The sequence below is a fragment of the Alosa pseudoharengus genome, unplaced genomic scaffold (genome assembly GCF_046254945.1).
Source record: "Alosa pseudoharengus isolate Yale_2024_CS ecotype anadromous, Long Island Sound unplaced genomic scaffold, YU_APseudo_1.1 YU_APseudo_1.1_scf_8, whole genome shotgun sequence".
Taxonomy (NCBI): domain Eukaryota; kingdom Metazoa; phylum Chordata; class Actinopteri; order Clupeiformes; family Clupeidae; genus Alosa; species Alosa pseudoharengus.
Window position 1 is genome coordinate 5579920 of NW_027468870.1, and position 21424 is coordinate 5601343.

General features: G+C 39.5%; 1 protein-coding gene across 1 annotated transcript; it reads right to left on the reverse strand.

The window, feature by feature from the left end:
* Nucleotides 1-91: 91 nt before the first annotated feature.
* On the reverse strand, nt 92-20514 carry LOC143111466 (venom plasminogen activator-like). Its single transcript, XM_076273708.1, has 6 exons — nt 20413-20514; nt 10725-10887; nt 8752-8969; nt 5260-5304; nt 3410-3522; nt 92-304 (listed from the first exon to the last, which is right to left on the reverse strand). The coding sequence occupies exons 1-6, from the start codon at nt 20453-20455 to the stop codon at nt 158-160; spliced, it is 729 nt and encodes a 242-aa protein (XP_076129823.1). The 5' UTR covers nt 20456-20514; the 3' UTR covers nt 92-157.
* Between the last annotated feature and the right edge of the window lie 910 nt (nt 20515-21424).

Consider the following 21424-nt stretch of genomic DNA (forward strand, 5'->3'; position numbering starts at 1 on the left):
ATTATTGACATTCAGTGTGGTGTTAAACCAAAATTGCATAGATTCAACATTAACTACCCAAAGGTAATGAGGTAGGACACATAAAACTGGACTGTTTCACCTGTTTATTTGGCCAAGTCAAGAACAAACATGACAACATTTAAGCCTTTAATAACAATTATGGATTGTTGTTCATTTGATCATCAATCCAGTCTCTGATTTCCTTTTCACAGATGGATAAACCCATGGGATTTCCATATGTATCTCGTCCCGAATGAACTCCATACAACTCTGAGTTATACAGATACGCTCCTCCTGAATCACCCTTTAACATGAAAGAGACAGAAAATAAAGACAATTACTTAGCAAATACAGTTACAATTCAACAGGATAGTATTTTCATTAAATACAAACATACAATACTGCAATGCATACAGTCGGCATCTAGTCATAATCGTGGTTACCGCCCCCAGTTACCGTGGTTACCGTGGTTGAAACACCCCCATGGGGGAAAATGTTTCGATTGCATGTAATCTAATGGAGGTGCACCGGCGTGAGTACAGAAAACACGTTTAAAAAGATGAAATCTTTTAGTAAACATCAATTATCGGCACAAACACGTTTGAACTGAGAGTTATCTGTCTGTCAACGAGGTTAAGGGTAACATTAAAGGAGAATTCCGGTGTGATATTGACCTAAAGTGTGTGGAAAGATGATACCGAGTGTGAACGTATGTCTCATAGCTCATCTCAGCTTGGCCCCTGCACTCCGAAATCTGGCGCTAGTTAGCCAATGCTACCAACATGTTTTCAAAGGGGGTGCCTCGGGCATCGGCCTAGCTATGCAAACAAATCACTGTTTTACACCATTTACGAGGCTCAAAGTAGCTCCATACTTCATTGGTAGACTTCCGAGGGCCTTGACATTTAATACGAGACATTGAGAACTTTGAAAAAGCACTGGTAGTTTATTTACAAGACGATTTATACAGACAGTACCTTCAGGAAGTTTACCGTTCACCTCCATCTTGAATTTAGTCACAAGTCGAGTGACGAGTACGAATGAACAGGTATGATAAAGGATCAGATTCCAAAAATAATTCCATGGAAAGTTGCTTCCAGTAGCAGCAACTGGAATCCATGCATTTCCACAAAATTATTCTTCTGACACTCATATGAACATACAGCTCTGGGAAAAAAAATGAAGAGACCACTGCACATTTTTCTGATGTCATCCTACGATTGCTGAGTGACATTTGACAGTTGACGGATATATTTAAATTTGCAGTGGTCTCTTAATTTTCAATATGACCATCAACTCATTTGAATATCACTTAGAAACCGTAGGATGACATCAGAAAAATGTGCAGTGGTCTCTTAATTTTTAATTCCAGACCTGCACATCTTTACATCTTCCCCCCTCTTTGCCTTCAATTGTCTTTCTTAATATTTGACAGGCATTACAATTGTATTTATACTTTGTCAGACTAGTCCATAAAGATGAAACGTAATTGGGGGCCAAGCAGCGAAGCTGCGAAGGCACCCATTGTGTTTCTATCTTTTCCTATTATTATTATTGGGGGCCAAGCAGCGAAGCTGCGAGGCAACCCATAGTGATTCTATGTTTTCTTCCCTATTATTACGCTTCTGCCATTGAAGTCTATAGAACCGACTGGTCAAAAGTTGTGAAATTTGGCACACTGATTGGGGACAGTCCAATAATTAATTTCACCAAGTTTCATGCCGGCACCACCAGCGCTCTAGCGCCACCAACAGGCCAAAGTTGGACGTGCGTTCAAGAGGACCAAGCTGAGTTCAACCTATGATGTCAATTTCCGGCATGATGGATTTTCCGCCATTTTGGATTTTGTCAAAAACCTTTAAAAAGTTTCACGCCTCACATAGTTTGTCCGATTTTCACGAAACTTAGCACATAACATCTTCAGACCAAGCCGGACGAAAGTTATCGATTTTCATCTTCGGAACTAAAACCGTTTGCCCGTAACAGCCAATCAAAATATGCGGCGAAGCCGCCAAACAGGAAGTGAGCTCATATCTCAGCAACCCATTCATCTATCATAACCAAACTTAGTCCATGGACTCAGGAACCAATCAAGGGGACGCTCAAGAAATCTGGTGACCTTTGACCTCTAGGGGGTGCTGTAATTAAGAAACATGCCTTTTGGCCTGTAGCAGCAGTTGTACTTAGAATTAAAACGTACTAGTGGTGTCTGGTACTACTGTTGAAGGTCCTTAGGCCGACCCAAGCCAACTTGTGATGTCATCATAATTGATTCGGCCGCCATATTAGATTTAATCAAAAACACGTACAAGTTTTCGCAGGTCACAAATTTCAGCGGATCCTCACCAAAATTGGCAGAGACCATCCTCAGACCATGCCTTATCAGTGCATTGCTTTCTGGAACAATTGACAGAAGCATTTGGCTGTAGCAGCCAATCGAAATTTGCAGCGAAGCCGCCAAACAGGAAGTGAGCACATATCTCAGCAACCCTTGCATGTATCAAAGCCAAACTGGGTGCATGGACTCAGGACCCAACCAGGGGGACACTCAATAAATCTGGTGACCTTTGACCTCTAGGGGGCGCTGTAATTAAGAAACATGCCTTTTGGCCTGTAGCTGCTGTTGTGTTTGGAATTAAAATGTACTAGTGGTGTCTGGTAATACTGTTGGAGGTCCTTAGGCCGACCCAGGCCAACTTGTGAGGTCATCGTAATTCATTCGGCCGCCATGTTAGATTTAATCATAAACATCAAAAAGTTTTCACAGGTCGCAAATTTCATCTGATCTTCACCAACATTGGAACAGACCATCTTCAGACCATAACCTATCAATATATTGCTCTCTGGAACAATTGCCAAAAGCATTCGCCCGTAACAGCCAATCGAAATTGGAAGTGAGCTCATATCTCAGCAACCCTGCCATGTATCATAACCAAACTTACTACATATATTCATGACCCCATTAGGAGGACGCTCAAAAAAATTGGTGACCTTTGACCTGTAGGGGGTGCTGCAATTAGCAATAATGCATTTTGATGTGTAGTTGCCGATGTGTTTTATCAATCTTTTATTTTTTGATGTGAAACTGATGACAACATGTTCCATCCAGTTAATTCTAATGCGTGCGTGCAAGGGCAGGGCAGGGCAGGACGGGGTGGGACGGGCTGGGGTGATTAAGTGGGGGGGCTTGCTGGCGGAGGCGGTGGCAATACTCAGCCCTGTTTCAGCCTTGTTGATCCCGGGTGTCTGCTGAGTTCTATCTTGTCACCGTGGCTACTTCAGCCTATTCTGCTTGGCCCCCTCATTGCTGCTTGCAGCTATATTTTATTTATTGTCTGCTTTGGGAGCATTCATTATTAGTTATTTTTGTTGTTTTTCTTATTGCAGATTTAAGTTAGCCTGAACTTACCCCGATGGTAGAACTTCCAACGTTCTTTCCAGAGAAACATATGGCACCAGTTTCGGTTTCTTGAACACACAACTCAATAGCAATGCTTCCACACCTGGGCTGTTCTTTCTTCCCTGTATAATTAAAAACTCACTGTCATTGTTTTTTGCTTATTTGCAATTTTTATGATATATATATACAGTTTAAGAACAAAATGATTCAAACCCCTGGCAAATATTGATATAATGTTTTATCTAACAATATGTTTGTTCTGACTGAAAATGACAGAATGGTAGAAGCATGTTACGGGGACATGGACGTTTTCATCTTTTTGACATGTCCCACTAAATATTAGACGTCATTAGATGCAGATCATGTCTTTATTGCATCCGTGGTCCCAGCTGTGGCGTGACTGGCTGGGGCACCTGCACCGTACGCCGGCGACCCAGGTTTGATTCCTGCCTCGTGGTCCTTAACGAATCCCACCCCGACTCTCTCTCCCACTCACTTCCTGTCATTCTCCACTATCCTATCTGATTAGACGCATAAAAAAGCCCAAAAGATATACCTTATTGCGTCAGTCGGTCCAAGACCAATTCTGGACAACTGCACAACATGCAAACTAGGTCCGCTATTTGGACATCTAACCATGACCCCATTTGGACGTCAATAGGACTAGGTAACCTTTTTGTCTGCCTGAGTTTTTCCTCCAGAATCTTAATGTAGCCCCTTGTTTTAGTGTTATCCTTTACCTTCCTATCCTTAACCTTGTTATCCTTTAGGTCCCACTAGTTGAAAAACATCTCAAAAGAATACATTTCTCACCCCCACAATTGAAATGGACATGGCGTCATTGGGGTTTAATGCTTCTTTTTTATGCCAATCTCAGATCATATCCCTTTGGTCAAAAAATGAAATCACTAAAATCTAAATTCTAGGTGTGCCCTTATAAAGGTTCAGCTGAGTTGTACATGTTTAGAGAACAGTGATCCATGATCAGCATCCATGATGACCAAGTGGTCCATTTTAGGATGGGGTGGACGTTTCAACCACCAAAATACCATACCACAGTGGAGAATAGCTGTAGAAATGTATTAGGTTTGTTTTTTGCAGACAATGGGGCCTGGTAACATTGTTAAACTAAATGGCATCATGAGAAAAAACTATATCAAGACAATGATCTAAAACATCCAGCCAAAGTGGGAAATAAATGGTGAACAAGAAACAATATAAAAATTTAAGAGCGACCCAGCCAGAGTCCAGACCTCAATCCATAAAAAATGAGCACAAGGCCAAGTTAATGGCCTCAAAACCTGGATTGCTGTGAAAAAGGTGTGGTCTAGAATCATTGTGGAGACATGGAGAGGCTTGGTAGGTGTTATAAGAACCATTTTGAGAGCTGTGAATGCAAATAAAGATGTTTCCATTGATTATTTAGAAAGAGTATTTTGAATGACATTTTCATAAAAAAATGTGAAAATGCTTCTTTCTTTGATTTCTATGCTACTACTACATTCTCTTACAACTTCTTGGCATGTGGCAGTGTCATTTTCAGTCACAACAAACCTATTGGTCAAGAGAAAATTTAAACATTAAATCAATATTTGCCAGAGGTGTGAATAATTCCTACTCTTGCACCGCAAGCAAACTAAGAGAACACATACATTATCGACAGTCATAGCTGCAAAACATTTTCACAAAAAACACACAATGTCATGTCAATGTCACTGTAGGACAGGTGTGGTCATAAGCAATTACCAAAGCATGAATATGCAGATACACACATCACATTACCTTTTTTGATCATAACAATTATCTGAGGTCAAATTTAAAAACAAATGTATAACCAAAAATGCAATTTCATCACTTAACTTTGAAAACCTGTTGTATCCACTCCTTCATGTCTCCTATAACACCTAGGACACAAGATATGAAAACATTAAGACAAACAATAGAACCATAATTCAGATTTACCTTAAACACTACAGTACATACACACTTGAAAATAGTATAAATTAAATGGCTAAAATAAGGAGTTAAAATATATGACTTTCACACGGGCACGGCCAATTTCTGACCATACAATACTGTCACTGGATGGCACTCATATAGAAAGGGTAACCTCATATAAATACCTTGGCATCTGGCTTGATGACAGGTTATTTTTTGATGTTCACATAGATAATCTTTTAAAGAAATTGAGGCCTAAGTTAGGTTTTTATTTCCGTTTAAAGAATTGCTTTCCTTTTACTGCAAGAAAAACATTGGTCCAAAGTACCTTTTTATCAGTGTTAGATTATGGTGACTTAATATATATGCATGCCTCTCTAGGCCTCCTAAAGAAACTGGATGTGGTGTATCACTCTGCGTTGCGGTTTGTACTGTAATAGGAGCACCTTCTAGAACACATCACTGCATGCTATATGAAAAGGTTCAATGCACTTCATTGCATCTAAGAAGAAAAATCCATATTTTAATCTTTATAGCAAAGGCCCTAATGGGCAAACTTCCCAGTTATATTTGTAGTCTTTTGTCATTTTGAACTAAAACTGGGAAAATCTGCCTTTTCATCCTTTGCACCACATGCTTGGAATGAGCTTCAACACACACTCAACATGGACTCCTTACTCTCCTTAAATGTTTTTAAAAGTATTTTAAAGCTTGCTTACACTGAGCAGTGTCACTGCTTCTAGTGTTCTAGTTTTCTAATATATTTTAGCTCTCCTTAGTCTTTGTTGTCTCTGACTCTGTGTCCTCTGTGTTAGTGTGCTGTTGTTGTTAGTGTGCTCTGTTGTCTCTGACTCTGTGTCCTCTGTGGTAGTGTGCTGTTGTTAGTGTGCTGTTGTTGTTAGTGTGCTGTTGTTGTTAGTGTGCTCTGTTGTCTCTGACTCTGTGTCCTCTGTGGTAGTGTGCTGTTGTTGTTAGTGTGCTGTTGTTAGTGTGCTGTTGTTGTTAGTGTGCTCTGTTGTCTCTGACTCTGTGTCCTCTGTGGTAGTGTGCTGTTAATGTCTTTGCTCTGTACCCATGTCCCATGTTGTATTTTCTTTGTCTTTTAAAAAATTGCTGCCAAAGCTGTTGTCAAAGTGACAGTATTTATTTTTAAATCGATTTTATAGGATTCCAAGCACCACAAAATTGTCCGTCCCAACACTCAACACTGAATGTATACAGATTGAGTCCAAATTCGGAGGTCAAAAAAACATGTTTTTGAAATAGTTTCACTGCAACAATGCATGCATAACTATCACATTAGTTATAAGCAATATTTAAATACAAAATATCAAATGAATGTGATTGTTTTATTAAAAATGTATCTGTCCCAGGGTGTCATGCCACTGGTGTTACTGCACAACAACTCTTATTTTGAAATACAAGCAATCATACTAATGACACCACTGGACTTCCTTTTACTTAATAACTGAAGGTCTATGGAGAAAGGCACTTGTTAAATCCACAGCCTCCTTTCATATATCAGAATTTTTAGCATTTATATAATGATTTCTTATTGAAGCTCTTAGTCAAAGTCACTGGTATGAACTTCTTAACTCTCAGGGCAATTAAAGAAAATAGAATACAAATGGATTCAATTGACATACTATAGTGAATCTAGCCTGACTAACAACTGACTTTTTTATTCCCTACAGCAGTCATTTTGTAAAATGCAGTTTTCCCACGAAATTGTCACTGGTGTTACCATCACTGGTGTTACTTTTTGGTAATGCTAGTGACAGCTTACAATGACAAAGATGTACATGTAAATGAACACCAGTGCCTCAGAGATGACATGTAAAACCTAAAATAAATGTACAATTTTAACAAACAATTAAGCTTAACTTATGTGTATTCTTACAGCAAATTACTTCAATGATAATGTGGTCTAAATTTAAAGCTGCAGTTGGCAAGATTTTTTTGATCATATTCACTGAAACCGACACTACAGTATGCTCCGACAGAACAACATGAATCAGCCGGTTTTAGAAAAAAAAACTGCACTTCTACCTCCACCTAGAGCTTGTTTTGCAAAAATCCACAGCTCCTGGTTCTTCTGGTCCAATCAAAGCAGGGCTGTGTGAGATCTGAATATCAATCACAGTCTGGTATAGAGTTTAGATTCTCTGCCCGAGCCCGAACTTGAACCGACCTGACCCGCGGGCCGGGTCAGGCCGATATTTCCAGCCACTATCCTCGGTCGGGCCGGGCCGGGTCCTTGATCAAGCTTTTTTTTTTTTTAATCATTAGCCTACTTGGGTGGGGAGCTAAAGCTATGCCATAGTCAGACTCAGAAATATTATAGCCTATATTTATCAAAGTAGGCCTAAGTAACAAGTGTATACAAAGTTATACAAGTTAGGCTCAGAGTTACAAAATGTCATTTGTAATGTCATCTGCAACACGTGTCATGCGCAGCTTCTCCACTCGCATGCATCATACCGGGCCTGCTGTGCTGTATTGTGTAGCTTAAGTGCAACGTGAAGCTTGAAGATGTAAAGAAAAAAAATGAAAACAGGAGAAATAACTTAGAGCAAGTTTGGAGAAAAGTCGGAGGTATGCATTTGTCTGGTATGCTTTGTTGCGTGCATTAAGTGCGCACAATGTTCACCTATGACAGCAAAAAGACTTTAAGATGAACATGAAGCAGGCTTGCCATGGCAGAAATAATGATAGCCAGCCTTCAATGTCCTCTTTTGTCACTTCTCCAAGCATACACTGTACACCTGAGAGCGAGGCAAGCGCTCACAGAGAAATGCGTTGAGTTTTGCTGCAGGGACATCATTTTACGTTGTAAGTGGCTTACGTTTCTTCATTCGGATTCATTTGCAATCCATTCCATTCTGAATAAACAAACATAGTTTAGCCTACATTCTTCATCCTCCGTTGCATTAATCATTAATATAATTCTAAACAGATTTCTGTAGCTCAAACAGCTCGGAATTGTAGTTGAGAACGTCAGTTATAATGGCCCACGTATTTAAAAAAAATGTCGGGTTTAAATCGGGCTCGGGCTCATAATTACAGTTAATGTGTCGGGCCGGGTCGGGCTCGGGCACAATGTGCACGGGCTCGGGTAGGGTCGGGCTTGATTGTTTGGGCCCGATCTAAGCTCTAGTCTGGTGCAGTCTGGTGCGCACTGACGAGCACTAAATTCGATGAGAGCGTGCTCGGTGGTAGTGGGCGAGGGCCATGAGAGTTGTAAACATTCAGAATTTTGGCTAAGTCCCCTCAATCTGTCAGACTTGCCAACTGCAGCTTTAAATGTAAAAATAAATAAATATTGTTTTGGACATTTTGCCATGCAAAAATTTGATGTTTCTATAGAATGACCCTAAACTTCCCCATTTTATGTATAAAAATATTACACACACCTCTTGTTTCCCTGCCAACAACAACAAAGTTGACTGGAGTTGTCTTGGAGAAGGTTTTCTTTATGGTTGCACACGCAGTGGCACTGGCTAGGGGAATGCTGGTCCATTTTTTAGTTAACTTGATCAACATTAGATCAGCTTTGGGATGTACTTTAAGATCAGATGAAGTCTGAGTTTGTCCACCGATGTTCATAATTGTGTAGCTGCTGCTTAATTTTCTGTTAAAAGGGAAATCATGGTTATTGACAAATGTACTCAATCAGACAGCATATCAGTGTCATACGTATGAAAAGGTAAAACTAGAAAATACAATTCACATATCATATAATCAGGCATCACATTTAAAACACCTTCAACGCCTGCTAACTTCCCAATGAACACTCCGACCCCGTGAAACATTGTTCCCACCACTGACATTGGGCAAAGGACCATTTACATTGGGAAAAGAATTCAACGTTTGTGCTTGGTGTAGGGCTAAACTCTCACTTTGTCCAGTTGCACCATTGCAAGGCAGGGACACATCTGAAGCCTGGTCACTAAACGAATCAATATGATTTTCTGAAGGCAGATATTCCCCCTCAGAATCAGGGTCCACGAATAGAAGACCCAACACTTAATTACGGGTAAACTTTTTGATGCCATTAGACGATAATCTAATGCAAATACTCGCTGACATTGACAATATCGCTCTGATAAAATGGCTCACACATACACTAGCTCCGCTATTGCTCGCACTGATTTAATGCGCTCTAGCTCGAAGATTTTGTTTAAAAGCATGACATTATTATGAGTTGGGGATGACGTATGACATGTCTGCCATCTAGTGGAGTGGAGGTTGAAAGAAATATGACATCCTATTTGACAAAATCAGCCGATTTCTTTAGTGATGCATCTTGTTGAGTAAACTCGACCATGGCACCTAGAGGGTTAATACTGCAAAAACTGCTTATCTAATACAATCTAACCAAGTGCAAATTTTCCTCACGGGATCAAAAGAGTATATATACTAAAGTGTTAGTAATCTTATATCAAGATGAGAAACTATAGTTGGTATTGTTTTCAGTAGAAAGAGTTTCAGTATAATACTAAAAACAATACCAAATAGATGTTTTGATCTTTAACAAAAATCTTTTTTGAACTTAATAAAAGATTAATAACACTTGGTTAGGTTGTTTTTGTTGCAGTGTATAGCTGAATAAACTGGAAGCTGGAGTCTGCCTTCAGGGGGCATAAGTGCTAGCTGTGTGGTGCAGGTGTGCCATTGTAATTAATGTGGTAGTAATTAACCTTGTGCAGGTTCCATTGTAATTAATGTTACCAATTCAACCTAGTGGAGATGCTCATAGTCTTTGCAAGCAATATGTCTAACACAAATATGCAAACTTAAAAAAAGGATGATAATACTACATAAACCTTGTTTACTGTATTGTTCTGTTGGTCATCCAGCTAAGGTAGGCTACAAGACTGTGTGCATAGTTTTACTACTCATTCCATGAGCCTTTACTAATTATAATACAATAATTAAGACAAAACAATAATTTACATTGCTTACTTTTGAATATAAAACAGCAAGATGACTAACTTCCTAAATGTAACTTTTAAGGTGGGAAAGTTCATCACTTTTAAGTATCCTCTGGAAACACTTCCGTTGTGAGATGGTAAGAAATGGACGATAACATTGATGATATTCTTGGGGAACAAGGAATGCAAAGAGACAGAATTAAACCCTTATTTACTTTCCTGAAAGAGACTAAGTTAATGTAAGTAGAATCTAATATTTTTTTGTTTGGTTTGGTTGTTTTTTTGTTGGTTTCTGTTTTGTTATTATTGCTTTGATGCATTGCATTATTATATGCTTGATGGAGTAGCCAAAGGTTCTGCAACAGTCTACACACTGGTGGTATGCAACAATTGAACAAAGTAATCTGCCAATAAACTAAAGAAGAAGATCTTCCGATGTGTTGTCAACGTACCCTGTATCACAGTGCTTTGCAGTGAGCACCCATTGACCATTTCCAATGACAGATCCACTGCACATATAGTCCTCATTTGTTAGGAATACAAACTGTTTTTTCTCATCGTCACTGCACGTCCTCCCACCATCAATTCTCTTCTGAATGTCTCCAACAGACACACCTGTAGGAAGGAAAATATATCTTCCATTTATTGCAGGTAGGATACGAAAATGGGACGAATCAAACATTCCAGTTTTCTTCAAGTGCAACAATGATAGACATTTGGACAAAACATAGAGCATATTAACCTCCATCTATCAGCCAAATACCTTACGGTTATGTTATTTTTATCACAGAATTACATGTGATGAACAATTTTCATTAGCATTTTAATTTGCTAAGTTGATAGTGTTTTTCATTAAAGGTTCGACTTCATGCCTATACTTATTCAGTAGACCATTTAGTGCTCTCCTCAATCCCAGACTTTCACATTGCATGTTTGTTCAAGGGAAGCCTAACAGGCTATAAGGCCAAATCTCTATGTAGGGACGAAAGAAACAGCTGTTTCATTCGCTGCGACCAGGCAGTATACCCCATCAGCTATTCTACGTAAATGCACAAGTAGCTATCTATGTTTATACTAGGCCCTATATTTCATGCAGGGGACACAAGGAAAACAGTTTTAGAAAGATGTAAATATATTTGGGGCTATCAGTTCTCAAGTGGTTCTCAAACTTCTTCACTCACTCCCCACTTTGGCGATGGGGAATTTTCAAGCCCAGCAAAATGGTAATGTTAAAATACAAGAAATGCAATTCCCAAGGAATTACCAGTGCATGAAAATGCTAAACATATGATGTAAAATATCATACAGAGTAAAAACAAAGAATGCAGATATAGTGTTGCTAGGGTACATATGATGGTTGTTATGACAAATTAAGTGGTTGCTATTCTGGTTGCTAGGATAATCATGTTGGTTACTAGGTTGTCATCGTAAAAGTGGTTGCTATGCTGGTTGCTAGGTTAATCCCATTGGTTGCTATATTGGTTGCTAGATTGTAATCGTGGAAGTGTTGCTAGGCTGTTGCTAGGGTATTTAACATGGTTGCTATGCTGTTACTAGGGTACTTGAGGTGGTTGCTAGGCTGTTGCTAGGGTATATGACATGTTTGCTAGGCTGTTTCTAGGGTACTTGAGGTGGTTGTTAGGCTATTGCTAGGGTAGTTATGGTCGTTGCTATGCTGGTTGCTAGGGTAATCATGTTGGTTGCTATGTTGGTTGCTAGGTTGTCATCGTAAAAGTGGTTGCTAGGCTGTTGCAAGAGTATTTTACATGGTAACTATGCTGTTGCTAGGGTACTTGAGGTGGTTGCTTGGCTGTTGCTAGGTTAGTTATGTGGTTGCTATGCTGGTTGCTAGGTTAAACTCGTTGGTTGCTATATTGGTTGCTAGGTTGTAAATATGGAAGTTATGGTAACTGTGGACTGTGGGTAGTTATGGTCGTTGCTATGCTGGTTGCTAGGGTAATCATGTTGGTTGCTATGTTGGTTGCTAGGTTGTCATCGTAAAAGTGGTTGCTAGGCTGTTGCTAAGTTATTTGACATGGATGCTAGGTTGTTGTTAGGGTACTTGAGGTGGTTGCTAGGCTGTTGCTAACTTAGGTGTGGCCGTTGCCAGGGTGCGATTTGTATATAAACCAGAGGGGGGGATGATTTTGAATAAGTTTGTAACCCCCCCAATTTTTTTTTTTAAATGAATGAACGATTCATAGCCTAGCAATGTCATGGCTAATAATAGCCTATATTAATTTTGCCACCTTTGTAACATTTACCTTTATCTTAGTTTTAGTTTACTGTGGTGTATGACTTTAAACAGCGAGTGTGCTTGGTATGATGATCAGCTCCTTTAATGCAGGGTAGGACTATGTTTTGACAAGCATACAAATTCACCTTGTTCTTGCCCCATCTGAAATGACTCCTCTACTTTTGCTGCCTCCATCCTTTCTGTATTTGTTATGTAAAATTGTATATGATGGCACTGAAGTCTTGAGTTAGTGAATTGGCTGTGTTAGTTGGTAACCAAATAGCACACATTGCGCTAAACGCTGTGTAGGCTACGTGCATTCTCTCTCCTGCTGATTTGCGTTCAGTAGCCAAGTGCGTAATATTGCAAAAGTTGAAAAAATAAATGTGTTTATTGTAGCCTACAGAAAATAAATAGCCTACTATCATACTGTCATTTAATTGGCTACAGTGCAGTGAAGAGTTTGGAGAGTAAAGTTATAAGGCAACTTGAAGTTTTATGAAAATAATTTACGAACCAGAAAATAAAGACCATGAAGCTTCTATTTCTTGCAGCTGTTAAAACACCCGCTAGATAGTTTAAATACCCACCAACATTCGTTTTTGCAGTACAGATTATTTCTGAAAGTTATTTGTCTACTAGGCCTAGCCTACTGGCTGATTTATCAAACGAGTGCTTTCTCGTTCGTCCTCCGCAAACTACAGGTGTTTCGGTAGAGAGCCATTGAATAAGCGATGCCAAGCAATTTCTGTAACACTTTTTGTGACATTCAGCAAATATCTCCTCATTTAATGTAAGTTCCTTCGGACAATAGGCCTACGTTCTTCTCTACGTGGAGTTGTCCTACATCTCAGTTGCATCAGTTTTCTAATTTTGAAGGTTCTAAAATATGACGATATGCTTCACTGAATCCTCGTTTTCTTTCATTTGTCCAGCTAACTTTTCCATTGAAACTATCCATTTATGATGGATTACACAGTCGACATTCTGAAATGTCCTGCACGATCAAGGCCAAATTAAGTTATCACGCAGCCACTGTGTCAGCAGCATGAGTGCTGACGGTGACAGTGCGTTTCTGATGTCAGATTATTATGTAGGCTAGCCTACTAGACTGTTCTCACGTTGCAGCGCTTTACTTATATGAAGTAGCATTAATCAATATGAGGGGCAGAGGGGGATAAATGTTGTCCCCCCCGGCGATGAAAATAATTAAGCAGAGGGGAGGATATCAAGACCAGAGGGGGGGAAATCCCCCCCATCCCCCCCCTACAAATCGCACCATGGCCGTTGCTATGCTGGTTGCTAGGTTAATCTCATTGGTTGTTTTGGTTGCTAGGTTGTAACTAACTTGTTGCTAGGTTGTAACAGGAAGTGGTTGCTAGGCTGTTGCTAGGGTACTTGAGGTGGTTGTTATGTTGGTTGCAAGGTAGTTGGTGGTCTAATATAGTTGGAATGGTTAAATAGGTTAAATAGGTGGATAGTTTAAATGGTTAAATTATTTAATAGGGAATTACCATAGTGAGAACAGTTTCGGGCAGAGGAAACAGCTGAACAGGATGTGTAGTCTTAAGAGAGTCAGATTGTATGCTTAACCCATAAGAACGTACCGGGTGATAAGCGGATAACGGCCTTCGAGGTGTGTCCAGTTATACGGAATTAATGGACTCGGGCGGAGGCAAGTCGGAGGAGTTGGGGAGTTCTTTGCCCCTCGTCCTCGTCCATTAATTCTGTATAACAGGACACCTCGGAAATATTAATTCGTTCCCACGAAATAGATAATTTGTGGCCACGAAATAGGTAATTTGTGGCCACGAAATATTAATTCGTTCCCACGAAATAGGTAGGCCTATAGGCTGTGCACTGGACAGCTGGATGAGCAAATCAAGCGCAACTCCTCAAACAGGAACAGGCGCTGTCACACAATGGACAGGGATAGTATGGTAGAGTGCTATTTTAGGCTGGGAATGAAATACAAAGACATTTTTGAAAAGCCTGGCATTGGAGGGATTCATTATTAGCGAGAGGCATCTCCACAGACTATTAAGAGCAGGCTTGGAATTTCACCATTCACCATATTTAGCCTATTCACTGCAGTGGACCTGCATCACTGTATGAAACATTACAAAAACATGAAACATGACATATTACATAGAACTGTAAATCATCTGATCATCTAATAATTACAGATATCTAGGCTATATATAACATTTATTTTATATTTGGCCTGCTATGAAATCATGTATTGAACAATTTAAGCACAGCTCAGCTTTAAGAAACTCAAATAGCCTAGATGCATGCATAGCATTTTGTGATCATTAAGGCTACTTTCACAAACTCTTAGTCAGCTGTCCTCTGGTTTACCAATATCTACGCGATATTTGTAACGTTTATTTTGTATTTGGCCCGTTATGAAATCATGTGGAACAATTTAACCACGTTGTAAAACTTAAAGACCAAATTTGGAGACATCCATACATGTTGAAATTTACTGCAAATTCAAAACTGGATTACGCTGGAACGGCTAACTGTACAGGGGACTGCTTTACACCTTTGTGTTCGGTAAAGTCTGCTGTTTATTCTGATATATGGTTTGTCATGTGTTAAAAGAAGGGTTCGTGAAGTATAAGAGATGAATGGGTAGGGAGATCATGGACGCAAAACCTTCAGTAGAATGATTAAATTGAATTATATTATTTACTTTTCTCGCGAACCGTTCAACACAGCAATTATCGGCTAACATCGTTTAAAAGCTGAGGAAAAGCTCTTTCATGTGTTACTTGTGATGTTTGTGTGATGATGAGTAGGCTACTTCGCAAGTAGTTCAACTGAGAAGAATGGGTGAATTTGGACGCACTTTCTTTCTTGCACTGTCACTTTCTCCACTGCGTAAAAGACTAAATTAATTTGCGCTGTGAATGCTAAGATTATTTTGACAGGCCACAGGCTAAATAAAAATCGCTATTAGTAGGACGCAAAGCAGAATATTGAAAGATGGGGCACCAAGGCCACCGTGGCCTGTAAACCTCTGATTTTTAAAGGGGCATCACGGCCAACGCAAGGGGCTACGACGGCCATGGCCGTTGTGGCCGCCGTGAAATTCCTACCCTGATTAAGAGCCAGGGGCCGGTTCCCCGATAACGCTCACTCTTAGCGCGCTAAGAAGACTCAAAAGATATATCTTACCAAAGTTGTTTATGTTCCTAAGTGTGTTCCCCGAAGTGTCCCTTAGGAAGCTTCTTAACACACTGCCTCTTACGTTCGACGTTACAAAGGCGCTGTCCCAAGTGAAGGTGCTGAATTAGTTGACATCGATTGCTCAGGAATCGATTTTCTACTTCAGGTGAAGGTGCATGACGGCGTTAAGAAACACAACACGCAGAGGCGCACCTTGTCAACAGGCAAACCAAGCAACTGCTTGGAGCCCCAAGCCGCTAGGGGGCCCCCGACCTGTTCTCAGCGCGTTTGCCTGTGGGTCAAGCGAGAATTTCGTCCATAGAGATTGAATGATGTATTTTGCGTGCTCCTGCCCTGTTGTACAAACAGTACGTGCACATGTAGGCCCTATGCTATGGCCTTATGGACAGTGGATCTGTGTTCAAAAAAGTTCAAAGAATCCTCACATATTTAGGCAACTGTGGTAAACGTCAATCGAGGGTGCAGTGATGACGGATCAACATCGGATTTTGGCATTTAGCCTACTCAATGAAGTTATAGTAGGCTAATGTTAATTGACAGAAAGATTGAACATGGTTTGCTACATCTATACGACAGTAAACTTCAGCTAGCTAGCGGTAGTTACAACTAGTTAAGCAAGGAGATGGTTAACATAATATGTTTGTATTAGGGCTGTCAGCCATAACATGTTAATCACGATTCGCGATGCAGTAAGGACCAAGCATACGCGTTAATTTGTTAGAACCCGATTGACGCGAAGTGCATCAAAAAATAGACCATTTCTTCTTTGTTACATTGCTCCGGAACTGTTCATTGCAGCGAGATAAACTTTTATTGCGTGACAGAGCAGAAGTGGGGCTTTCCAACGAGACTACGCACTTGTCTGTACGATCAAGTATGAAAATAAAAGAAAATCATAAAATTAAATCAAATTGCATCATATATTACAGTCTATACTTCTCTGCATTCACCTGCTCACCCATTACTCTCGTTTGAATTACTCGCAAACCCGTGATCGCATAGATATGGCAAGCATATCAGATGAAAGAGGAGACACAGGGCTATCCATTGGTACCATGAATATCGATCCTTTGGGCTTATAAAAACAGACGAAGTAACTGCAAAATAATAACGTCATGTACACAAACCAACGCTGCACACCCATTCTCGTTTGAATTACTCGCGGACCCGTGATCGGATAGATATGCCACGCACGTCAGATGAAAGAGGAGACACAGAGCTATCATTTTATATCAAGTACATCCTTCTGGGTTATAAAACAGACAAAGTGACAGCAAAATAATAACTCCATATAGCTGGACTTACCCCACGTTTACGAATTTTTGTCTGTTTTTGTGGCAAAGCATGTTCATCATCCGGTTTTGAAATCCTAGCAAATTCCTGCATGGCATCCAATTCAAGGTTCACATTGCATCCCAATTTGTTCAACAAAGAAACCCCTTTTTTGCTTCTACTTTGTTCATGGCAATGCAGTAAAAAGATGTAGAGAATCATTATGAGTGCATACACCATGCACTCAAAATTATATTTTGTGAGATACATTTCAAAATATAATAATTTTTATAATACGGTTTTTGTATTTTTATTATTTAACATAAAAACCTAATGGTGATGTAACATAATGGTCATAAAACTTGTCGGTAGGGCCCCCTTGGAATTTTTGCTTGGGGCCCCCACAGACTCTACAATCGCCTCTGACAACACGTTCTATGCAAATGAAACATTCCTCAAATTATTCCAGTAACATTTATTTTAACATAGTTTAAGTTATCAGTAAAATATAAACTATTAACTAAATTATCAAATTGTCAGTAATATGTTCACACGATATGTTGTGACTGTTAGACCGGGTAGGCCTATCCCTCGCTAATCATCCACCCTCCTTATCCCGTTGTGCCACTTGTGCCGCTTCTTGACATGGGTTTAACAACTTCTTAAAATGATGTAATACACTTTTATATTAATGGTAAGGTACCTTACAATTATGATTGATTGGCAAGCAGCTGCAGTTACTTCTGTTTAATGCAGTATTGATAGATAGATACATACTTTATTGATCCCCAGGGGAAATTCAAGGTTCAAATTAAAAAAATGCCATTGGTTAATGTTTTCAATAAAAAGCAGCCATATCTACAATGAACAGAGAGAGATTTAGATACAGTATGGAGGGGAAGCAACGTAAAGAAATGGCACCAAGCTTCTCGTCAGAGGAACTTGAAGTTTTGCTGGACGAGGTGAGCTTGCGCAAGGTGACACCGTTTTCCAGCTTTCAGAATAACTTGTGCAACAGCAACAAAAAAGAGCTATGGAGCGACATGGACTACACGGCGTTTTTGATTCAATACAAGGACACACGTTGGATCGCTGCCATAGGCCTAGTTGGTCGCTTACTGGACACCACCATGCTTACCCATTTATAGATCTTAGCAATTTAGAGGTAAATTCTTTGCCAGCTTTTAATTATCAAAAGTGATTGCCAATTTGAACGCTTTAATGACATTACTAAATAGGCTAGGCTAATTACCACCATATTAGTTCTGATACCAAATAAACTAAACTTCATAAATAGACCTGCATCCATTGCGAACATATTTTGTTAGTCTTAAAATTTCCATAACATAAAATCATCGTTGAGCCACAACATTATACATACTGTCGGCCTACCAGTTTGACTTGTAGGCTACTGAGCTGCGCTGATTTCTAAAGACTGCTGCACAGTGGCGGCGACTAGCGTCTTAATAGCTCAAACAACGCTAAGAGAGAGCTTACGAATGGTCCAGGGCCCACTTCCCCGATAACGACGGAGACACGCTCTTAAGAGGGTTTTCTACGATTCATCGATCGTTCGTTTGGTTTTTCCGACTGTTTCCCGAACATGCTCGTAGCGTGAACGCGCGTGCACTGCTCTTAAGATGCTCTTAAGGGGAGCTGTCCACGTTAATAGTTCTGAAATATCCTCTGATTTGACGGTGATGTCAGGTGACTGCACGTCACAGCTATAGGCCTACCATTTAAACTTCGGATCTACACATTAATCGAGTAAGAAAGAGAGGAAATGTGTAGGCTTAGATTTTGATGCAGTAGGCTACAGACTAAACCACATGTTGCTTTCTCTGCTTTTTACCTCATAGGCCTAATAAAATATTCACTTAGCAAAGATAATGTCAAACTATTCTGGCAACGTCTCGTTTCATAACTTGATTGCATTTTTGTCCGCTTTTCATCACATTATTATGACCATTAAATGTAGGCTATTTTGCACGCCAAAATCTGATTCATCACAGGTAAACACAATAAAGAATGGGAACCTAAATTGGATTATGTATTCTAAGTTGTAATTCCTCTGTATGTCCTGTTGGTGACCTCAGTGAGAAGTACTGTTAAGACGCTCTTAGCCGGTAACGAGTACTCTGGAGCACTCGTAGATCTACGAGTGTTTTCACGATGCTCTTAAGCTACGATGGTTTCGGGAAACAGTCGGCAAATCTTAAGACGTTCGTAAGAGGGACTTTACGACGCTCTTAGGCTTAAGATGCTTTCGGGGAAGTGGGCCCTGGACTGGGAACAAAAAATGGCCCGGGCATTTTTGGCCATGGCGGCCCACCATGATTATTTATACGATATGCTGAGGCACGCGACATAGGCCTACCAGAGGATATATGCGCACATTTATCATCAATTTCGGGAAAGCAATGTTTCACTAATATTACATGAAAATAATAACTGTAAGCTATAACACCTTGCACTAGGCCTACTCACGGAGTGTCTGAGACATCGAAGACATCGAAGACACAACATACATGCCATATGTACATGTAAGTAATTAACTGGTACACTTAATAGGTTTATTCCACTGTATCAAAGAGTAACAACAAGGTAGCACAGCCGTTACATGTACACTGAAGACAATGAGGCCTTGACTGGAGCTAAGAATGGTTTGTATATCAAATCTATCATGACCAGATTTACCCCATCCAGCAGGTATCAGGTCAGCTCTTTGCCTCTGATGAAAATTTAGGCAAATTGGCAAAGTTTTGTAAAAGCATTCAGTATTACAATGTAACAACTATATGTAGGTACCAACAAATACATAATGCAAGTACAATGATAGTACCTGATAGTACATGTTACACAGGTTGTACCACTGTACCTAATTAGGTGGGTAGCCTACACTGTAACAGTGACACATTAAAATAAAGTGTTACTGAAAATGGTTTATAAAACATGTATCCACACCCTAACTAATCATTTTTGCATGTGTATATGTCACAGCTGTTAAATAATATAAATATTACTTAATCAACAAATTATTATTGCGTAATTTATTAAGTATTACAAATAATTTAGAATTTTAGACTGATTTACTATGAACAAACCATTTATAACTGTTTTGTACAAATGCTTTACTGATGAGAATTAATGTAGGAACAATACTTTACAAATGATGAACAAACTATTTACTAATTGTTTGCAAATGCTTAATAAATAATGAATTGTGTGTAGTTATTATAAAGTGTTACCAATAATGTATTGGTATTTGTATTTGTAATTGTATTGTCAGTCATGTATTTTTTTAAGTTGAAAACATTCACAAATGACCTAGAAATAGCAGCAGAATGTTAAAAAATAACCCTTCTCACCTAATGAAAATGCCTATGCCCTATGCTGCCCAGATATCCTCCAAAGTTAGCATGCCAACCACTACTCACCTGCTATCAGAAGTAGAGTAAGGACAACACAAATCTTCCTCATGGTGGCTGTGATGGGAGTCCTCCAGGAAAAGTATGATACTCAGGTCAGGACCAAGTGGTTTTAAACCCGAAATATCGCATCCATCATTGACTGACCAATCACCTAAGAGCAACACTGTGATGACACATTTACTGTAACTTCATGATTTTGAATGAAAGAACAAAGGAAGTAGGCTATTCATTGCATGCAAATCAAGAGACTGATAGTCCCAACAGCCTTGTCCCCAATGTCTCTGACTGAAGGGGGTGGGCTGAAGTGTTTTTTTACTAAACGTTCATGAGACACACTACTAATTATTTTATCTCTCCTTCATTTTCATACTCTCACATAGTGACAGGCTAGCCTCGGGAGAATTCCTTTTGGCTGTCAACGTTTTAAAGTCTGAAAACTGTGAGAATTGAACAAGTACACAATGGCTTACTTTAAGTCTATGTGTAGTCTAAGTCTCAGACTGATTGATGTTCAGTTTTTTTTCTGTAAGTGTTTTCAGGTATGTGTTTGGGTATTATTAACAATTACCAGATGTGTTTTGCATTTTGAATTGAAGTGCTTTCCCAATGATTACAAGATATTTCGTTTATGAAGAAATATAAGAAACCATGTGTTTCACAATAAATATCTTATAAACAGAATTACAAACAAAGTGCAAAGCATAAAATGTGTTTAAGTTGTGGTTACACTATGTTTAAGGTATGGTTTACGTTTTGAGGCTTTGGTCTGAGCATTCATTTGTAGTGTGCATCAGTGTTGCGCGGGTTTGGTCACAAGCGGCCCGCGGTCGCCCGATATTTTAATCAACCCGACCGCAACTCGGACCGCGAATATTAATTAGGACAAAATTATACCCGACCTGCGATCCGACCCGCTTATTTACAAAATGTGTGCTTTTGGTTATAGGCTGCATGCAGTGTGACAGTAGGCCATTTCTGTAAAAACAAACTAATTTATTTACGAAACTTGATGCAGTAG

Bases quoted from the DNA above. Each gene is read 5' to 3' on its own strand.
- LOC143111466 (XM_076273708.1), bottom strand. From the start codon at position 20,455: ATGAGGAAGATTTGTGTTGTCCTTACTCTACTTCTGATAGCAG. The intron at 10,888-20,412 runs GTGAGTAGTGGT...TCCTTCCTACAG, and splicing joins TACTCTACTTCTGATAGCAG to GTGTGTCTGTTGGAGACATT. The intron at 5,305-8,751 runs GTGTGTGTAATA...CTTGTGTCCTAG, and splicing joins TGTTGGCAGGGAAACAAGAG to GTGTTATAGGAGACATGAAG.